Source organism: Halichoerus grypus, chromosome X, assembly GCF_964656455.1.
Source record: "Halichoerus grypus chromosome X, mHalGry1.hap1.1, whole genome shotgun sequence".
In the NCBI taxonomy this organism is placed as follows: Eukaryota; Metazoa; Chordata; class Mammalia; order Carnivora; family Phocidae; genus Halichoerus; species Halichoerus grypus.
Window position 1 is genome coordinate 40,355,930 of NC_135727.1, and position 7,908 is coordinate 40,363,837.

At 52.9% G+C, this 7,908-nt stretch overlaps 1 protein-coding gene across 5 annotated transcripts in view; it reads left to right on the top strand.

Moving 5' to 3' along the window:
- The window catches only part of TSC22D3 (TSC22 domain family member 3), a 63,039-nt gene extending 61,235 nt beyond the window's left edge, over nt 1–1,804 (top strand). For all 5 annotated transcript variants that reach the window (XM_078064359.1, XM_078064361.1, XM_078064362.1 and 2 more), the window contains one exon: nt 252–1,804. In XM_078064359.1, the coding sequence (XP_077920485.1) occupies nt 252–482 (231 nt within the window). In that variant the 3' untranslated portion in view covers nt 483–1,804. The remainder of the gene's footprint in view (nt 1–251) is intronic.
- Nucleotides 1,805–7,908: the final 6,104 nt, after the last annotated feature.

Genomic DNA, 7,908 nt, shown 5'->3' on the forward strand with positions numbered 1-7,908 from the left:
AAAGCCGCTAGAAACTTGCAGAGGGGGATCCTCTGCAGCTCAAAGCTGGGCTCCCAGCTCGAGCATGACCCAGTCGTGCAGCTCTCCTGGGTGAGGCCAAAGTGTTTCGGAGGAACAAGGCCTCGGGGCCAGCGTGCTGAGGGGAGGTCGGGGCTCTGTGGCCCAGGGGACGCCCCGACGGTGGGGTGACGGTGCCGCAGAGAGCCTGCGACGGCTACTGGATGGCTTTGTTGTGATTCCCCCTGTGGTAGGATCTGGTGAAGAATCATCTGATGTACGCAGTCAGAGAGGAGGTGGAGATCCTGAAGGAGCAGATCCGAGAGCTGGTGGAGAAGAACTCCCAGCTGGAGCGTGAGAACACCCTCTTGAAGACCCTGGCGAGCCCAGAGCAGCTGGAGAAGTTCCAGTCCCGTCTGAGCCCCGAGGAGCCGGTTCCCGAAACCCCGCAAGCGCCCGAGGCCCCCGGTGGTTCTGCGGTGTAAGTGGCTCTGTCCTCAGGGTGGGCAGAGCCACTAAACTTGTTCTACCTAGTTCTTTCCAGTTTGTTTTTGGTTCCCCAAGCGTCATCTCACGTGGAGAACTTTACACCTAGCATAGCTGGTGCCAAGAGATGTCCTAAGGACATGGCCACCTGGGTCCACTCCAGTGACAGACCCCTGACAAAGAGCAGGTCTCTGGAGGCTGAGTTGCATGGGGCCTCGTCACCCCCCCTCCCCCCGCCAGTGAGCCTCTCATGCCACCGTGCCCTGGGGGCTCCCAGGGCCTGGGCAACTTAGCTGCAACTGGCAAAGGAGAAAGGTAGTGTGAGATGTGACGCCAGTTTACTCCAGAAAGCATAAGGGGTCTGTTTTTTTCATTTCCATGGACATCTTCAGCAGCTTTGCCTGACAACGACTGTTCGTATGAAGAAGCCACTTGTGTTTTGAGCAGAGGCAACCTCTCTCTTCTCCCCTGCCTGGCCAAGGCAGGGCCACAGATAGGAGAGATTGAGCCAAGTCCGCCTTCTGTTGGTTAATATGGTCTAATGCATGGCTTTGTGCACAGCCCAGTGTGGGATTACGGCTTTGGGATGACCGCTTACAAAGTTCTGTTTGGTTAGTGTCGGCATAGGTTTTCTATATAGCCATACATGCGTATATAAACCCATAGGGCTAGATCTGTATCTTAGTGTAGCGACGTATACACACACACACACACTGATGTGTTGAAGGGCCTAACCGGCTTTGGGGGTATCAACTGGTCCCTTATCTCTTCAGGCTCATTCTTTGACTGTGTTCATTTACCAAGTTGATGCAGTTCGTCCTTTCTGTTCAGTAAGACTATAGAGGAAAGGCGGGGAGGGGCCCGCCTCTGAACGCAGCCGCCAGGGAAGCCTCGCTGCTGCAGCCCTCGCCCCATCTGTCCCCTGGAGACACGGGAGGCCCCCTTTCGAATGCCAAACCCACCATTCACTGGTGCTGACTACATAGAATGGGGTTGAGAGAAGATCAGCCGGGGGCCTTCACATTGTCATGCAAAAACTTTTGTTCTTTACGTTTGTGGAAAATTCTCAAGTGAACGGAATGATTGGCTTGCTGGTGTCCCCTTATGGACAAGGGATGGACAAGGGGGTGGCTTTGACCCAACTGGTGCCTGGGTGATGTGCTCAGGGAGCTTGTGTCTGGGGGGGGTTCTGAGGCAGCGAACACTTTCCACTTTCTGACACCTTATCCTGATATGTCTCCAGGATTTGGATTTTGATTTTTCAAATGTAGCTTGAAATTTCAATAAACTTTGCTCTTTTTTTTTTTTTTCTAAAAATAAACCTGGTGTCTGAGTATAAATGGAGCGGGTGGTCGGGGGCGCTGTTTCTCCGACTCCCTGAACATTAGTGAGCACCTCCTAAGTGGCAGGCCAGGGCTACGTCCTTAATCCAGCGTAAACACCCCCGTTGTACGGGCGAGGAGACTGAGGCTCAGCCCGTGTGTGACTTGTCCAGAGTCACACGGCTATTAGGCGAATTGAGACTCCACCCCACATCTGTCGCTTGTCCTGCTCCTGCTTTCCTAAGACGGCTTCAGAGTGAGTGGCAAGGTGACCGGTAACACGTAACCTCAGCTTGAGGGGCCGATTTGGGAGGAAGGAGACCTCCCAAGGAGGCCCAGAAGAAAAGGGCATGATATCCATGTGAGGGGACCAAATAAACACGAGTGGGCCTCTTCCCTCTTCTGAAAACATCGGGATCACTTCGTGCATCCTCCTTAATACCATTCCACGTGAGGAGCTAAGAGGACTGTCGTGAGAAAAGGACACAGAACGTATGCGGTGCCCGAGTCGAATCCCCCTCCCCCCAGGAAAGATGCCCTGGATCCGTGCTGGTGTACCTGTCACTGCTGAGAGTTAGCTCACAAACCCCACCAGCTGTGTGGCCATGGCCGGGTCTAAGGATCCTGACTCCACTTCCTTCCTCTGGCTCCCTTTGGGGTCCGTTCTCACCCATCACCCTTTCCCTGGCCCCAAGCCTCTGGCGTCCAGAGTCCTGCCGTTTCTCTGATTCTGTTGATGGGTACTCCATGCACCCCCCACCACCACACCCCTCACCTGGAGCCACCTTGGACCCTGCGCTGTGTACTGAGCCCTGCCGTGTTCCCCGGGGGGATGATCCCCTTCCGTCTCAGCCTCCTATAGCATCTCCACCTATCCCTTTGCCACTCGAAATTTAGCAGAACTCCCTGATTTTCCTGAGCCACAAACCTCAAGGACCAAGAGGCCTCAGCCCCCTCCCTTGTACCAGTCGCTACCCAAATATATTCAAAATGCCACGCTTCCTTCGCTGTAGAGGTCAGACGTGATGGATGACCTGTTCTTTTCCAGTTGCCAGAACTCTCCTTCAGAACATGACAAACCCCAGCTTGCTGGCCTCTCAAATCCCAATTGCCCCACCTGCTCCTAACCTCTGTACTCCTCATGCCAAGGTCATTGTCCAGGCTGGCCGATTCGACCAGGGCATGCACATTTCACAGCTGCCGGGACAAGCTTTGGACCAGGCGGCCGCCCACACACGGCTCTCCCCAGCCCACGAGCCCCTCCCCCTTCCACGAAGTGCTGAGGGACTTTTCGGCTCTTCAGTTCAGCTGGAGACTTCCCACACCCACTTTGCAGCCAAACAAGAACCCACAGTTGCAAAAAAACAAAACAAAACAAAACACAAACCCAGAAGATGGCTCAGCAAACCCACGGCCCTCTCTGGTCATCCAGCCCTTCCCTACAAGAAAGGGGAAAAAACTGGCCCGCGGTCCCATAGTGGGAAAGAGAGAACAGCTTTGTTTCCTAGGCAACCGCGACTAAACAGAGACAAACACTACAGCTTCTGAGGCACAGCGGTTGCTAGACTAGATAAGAGGAACTTTGTGGCTGTTGGTCACATCCAGGAGCAGAGCTGTGTTGTTGTTCCCCAGAAAACCCAGTAGGGGTGGGGAAAGGCAAAAAGAACATGCTGCTCCTTGGAAGGACCTTCACAGGCTTCGGGGTTCTGGGCTCAGCTGATCCAGCTGGACCCAGAACAAGGACAAGAACCAGAAGAACAGCAACACTGATGCTCCCCTGCCTGGGCTTGCTTCCTCCCCCAAGAACCCTCCTATCTCTTATCTCACCTGATCCCCATGGCGGCCACCCTCCCCACGCTGCTCCATGCCCCTCCTCATGAATGCGGAACATTCGGTTTTTTGACCTTAGGAAAAGAGGCAGTTGTGATTTACCTCCATTTGACAGACAGGGAAACTGAGAGCCCGTGAGCTTGGTGCTCCTCCCACGGCTCCCACGTACCCCATGGGGCAGTGGTTCCCAGCCTCTGTGACAGCAAAGGGCCCTTGGAAAATGTCAAAAATATGCTCAGACTTCCCCCAGCCCAACAGTAGTTGAATTTTTAGTGTTTATCGGGGAGGGGGGGACACATAATTCAGTGGTGCTTTTAAAGGAATTCATTGTATTTGCCACAAAAGCAGAGAGGTGGATTTGAAAAGTAGAACAGAAATGTGGGCGGTAGATTATTTACAGACAAGGACTACTGGGGTACAAGGTGCAAAGCTCTTGGGCTAGGAAGTACCGCAGGGAAAGGCTTTCCTGCTTGGGCTCCCAGAAGGAACCCAGGGGGCAAGCAGATCAGGAAGCTGGGTGGTTGGGACTGTAGTGTAGGGAGAAGGAGTCTAGAAAGATCATAGGAAAAAAGGCCCACAGCCCCCTGTCCCTTCAGGGTATTTTGAAGTGGCCCTAACATCATCGTGCGTATTCTGGAAAAATCTCTTGCTTTCAAATCTCACCCTCTCTCCTCCTAGTCAGTTAGAAATTAATGAACATAATTAGAGCTTTGTAGACAGCCCAGTTCCTCAGGTTGTCTCATGCAGAGAAGCTCATCGGAACCCAAATACTTAATATTTAACCACCTCTGCTAGATCAGGCAAGGTTTGACAGAGAACTCCTTTGGGTAGCTATTCCAAGCAGAAGTGGTTTCCCGGGGGGGGGGGGGCGGGGGAAGCTGGCTGGAAGGGGCCATAATCACAATACTTAGGAATAACAGCCAACACCTCCATGGCCCGCACTTTGGGTCAGACACCGTTCTAAGTCCTTTTACATGTATTGCCCCTTCGAATCCTTTCCACAAACCTAGGAGGATGTACCATTAAGATCCCCATTTTGCAGATGAGAAAATGAAAACTCTAAGGCAGGAAAAGGGGAAGCAGCTTGCCCGAGGACATCCCGGAGCTAGTGATGGCAGAACCAGGATTGGTGGGGAGGGGAGACAGATACACTGAGAAACGGGCCAGAGAATCTCCACAGTTTTCGGAATTCCTCCTGTGTCAGCAGAAGTGTCTCGGGGACGGGTAGAAAGGAGACCACCCCAAACTAGTGGAGGGGCCGCCGTAAGATCAAACATGACCATCGGGCCTCCGTGGGGGGATGGAAGTGAACGGGGAAGGGGGAAAGACGGAGGATGGGAGGCCAAGTTGGCTGGCTCCCAGCCAAGTGAATTGAGCTAGGATCTAATAGGTCTGAGGGAGCCATGGTAGGCTTCTAAGCAGGGCGGTGATGTGATGCCAGAGATATTTGCAGAAGATGGGTGCTGGCAGCTGGAGAGGCCGGGGCGGAGAAAGGCAGGTGTGAGGTGATGAGGGCCAGCTGGGGGGCAGGCACAGGGCGGGGCGGGGGGCAGGGGGTCCGTGGAAAGGAGACAAAGGGACAAAACCAAGAGACACCGAAAGGGCGCCTTTCCCTAAGCGTGGTCTGCGATCCATCCGCAGGAGGTAGGTGGGGAAGTTCCTTTAAATGCAGATTCCAGGCCCCACTCCCAGACTAAAGAGGGGAGTGAGGCTCCGGAGCTGATCACTCTCCTGGTGATGCTGGAGGATATGAACCTTTGAAGCGCAAAGTGAAAAATCAGCACAACGCAGTCACAGAGTGAGTCCGGGAGGAGAGAGCGAAGGAGCCATGAGTCAAGGATCACTCAAGAGTTTGTTTGGTTTGGTTCTGTTGTTTTTAATCGTGGCACCACCATCCGTCTCCGGACTTTTTCAGCTTCCCAGACTGAAACTCTGGCCCCGTTAAACACCGAGTCCCCACTCCCGCCCCCTTCCACCCCGGCCTCTGGTGACCTGACAGATCTGGGTCTGGAGGACTGAGAGACTCCGGACGGACGCACCGAAGGGAACGGGTGTCGGAACAGGGCTGCAGATATTCAGAGGGAAGGTGAATGCCAAATCTGATTTGCAGCGGGGCTCAACATATTCACATATGGAAATAGCCTAGAACGAGCTGTGGAGCGTAATGCGAAGTCCAGGGCCAGAGCGCCAGGTGCAGGATTGTCTGCGGGTCACAAGAGCTGCAGTGATGATGTGAGTGGACCTGCGCCCCCGGAAGTGGGTGCAGAGGAGGCCAAGCCGAGGCCCAGAGCCACACCGTGGAGGCCGCCCCCAGAGAGGCCCCGTGAGGGAGGAGGAAGGGCCAGTGGGGGTGGTGTCACAGAAAGAGACAGGAAACCCCCCCTGGGAACATTGAGGTTTGTGATGGCTCCGTTTTTATCCTTTGGTCCTTTTTTTTTTTTTTTTTTTTTTCTTTTTTGGGCATTTCCTCTTCAGAGTCCTCATCAAGGCCCCACCATCTAGCAGAATAAACTAGTCCCTAAAGGTCTCTTTGGGGTAGCTGAGGTACTCTAAAAAGAAGAGTTGGGAGTCCTGGGGTAACAAGTTGTGTGACTTTGGGCAAGTCATTGGTGTCACCAGACCTGTTTTCCCGCGTGCAAAACAAAATGATTACCCAGGATCACTTCTAAGCCCGCTGCTTAGTAAGTACCCAGGCCAGGAAGGGCCCATTAGCCGTGAGACTTCTACACATTACCTTTTTGCTCTAGGCCTCAGTTTTCCTTCCAGCCCCCAGATTCTGTTCATCCTCATATTGAGTTCTGATCAGGTTGTTGGAGAAATATCCACCTTTAAAAATCAACCCATGGCAGGGCACCTAGCTGCGTCAGTTGGTAAAGCATGTGACTCTTAGTCTCAGGGTCACGAGTTCAAGCCCCACGTTGGGCATGGGACCAACGTAAAAAAAAAAAAAAAAAGATTGTAAAAATCAACCCATGGCTCAGCGCCCCAATACCCCATGTGATTTAGTAGAGCCAGGAGCCACCTACAGCCTTATCCCAGCCTTTCTCGTTTCACGAAGCCCTTCTGGTTGTCCATATTGTGACCACACACAAGCTCTGAGTCACCAAACTCAAATGGGAGAGGGTGGGTGAGTTGCAGGGGAGGACGTCTTTAGATCGGCAGAGGGATAGGGTCGCCTCTGAAAGACTTGTGTTTGATGCAGATAACTGGAGAGAGCAGGAAGGGAAGGAAAAAGACATAAGTCGGAGGGGGTGGGCGAAGGAAAACAAGAACTAGAAGAGGAGGATTGTGAATGAACAAGAAGGGTGGCCCCAGCCCATTGGACCTTCCTCAGCTGGGCTCCTCTGTTTTGTTCTTGTTCCCCTGATGAGCTTCTTGCTGCCACCACTTAAGGGAAAACTGAACAAATTCTCTACCAAAGACTGGCTCTGTAGGTCCTGAACTGTCCCAAACATCTCAGCTTTGCTGCCTACTGCCATCCAGAACCCAGTCATTTCGGGTGCGAAACTAACCTACTCATCATGCAGAAGCATCTCGAGGCAGCAAGTGATGGCCCAGCGAATTCAGTAACACCTGGGATAAGAGAATAGAGTAATACGCCTTTAGGGCTGGAGGGAGCTGTCCCAACCTCCTCACCCCCAGAGGAGGACCCGGAAGCCCATAGAAAGAAACTTGTCCCAGCTACTCACACGGTCGACAGCAGGGCCAGGACGAGTCCCCTGGTATTACAGATGGACCCTCTCGCTCTGGGCCTCAGTATCCCCATCTGTAAAATGAGGAATTGGACCAGAGCAATAGTTCTTTTTTTTTTTTTTTAAGATTTATTTATTTTATTTTAGAGAGAGAGAAAGCACGAGCAGGAGTGGCAGAGGGAGAGCGAGAGAGAGAATCTCAAGCAGACTCCCTGCTGAGCATGGAGCCCGACGTGGGGCTCGATCCCACGAGATCCCACAACTGTGAGATCATGACCTGAGCCGAAACCAAGAGTCGGACGTTTAACCCACTGAGCCACCCAGGTGCCCCATCAGAGCAATAGTTCTTAACCTTGGCTGTACATTGGAGTCACCTGGCAAGAGTTTAATGCAACCCAATGCCTCAGCCTCATCCCCAGAAATGTCGAGAAAATCGGTCTGGGATTAGAACTTGTGCATGGGCAGTTTAAAGCTCCGCAGGTAATTCTTGGATGATCGGTGAAGATCGTTTCAATCTTGACATCTGGATCCATTCATTCAACAAACATTGGTACCTACTGTGTGCCAGGTACTCTGCTAGG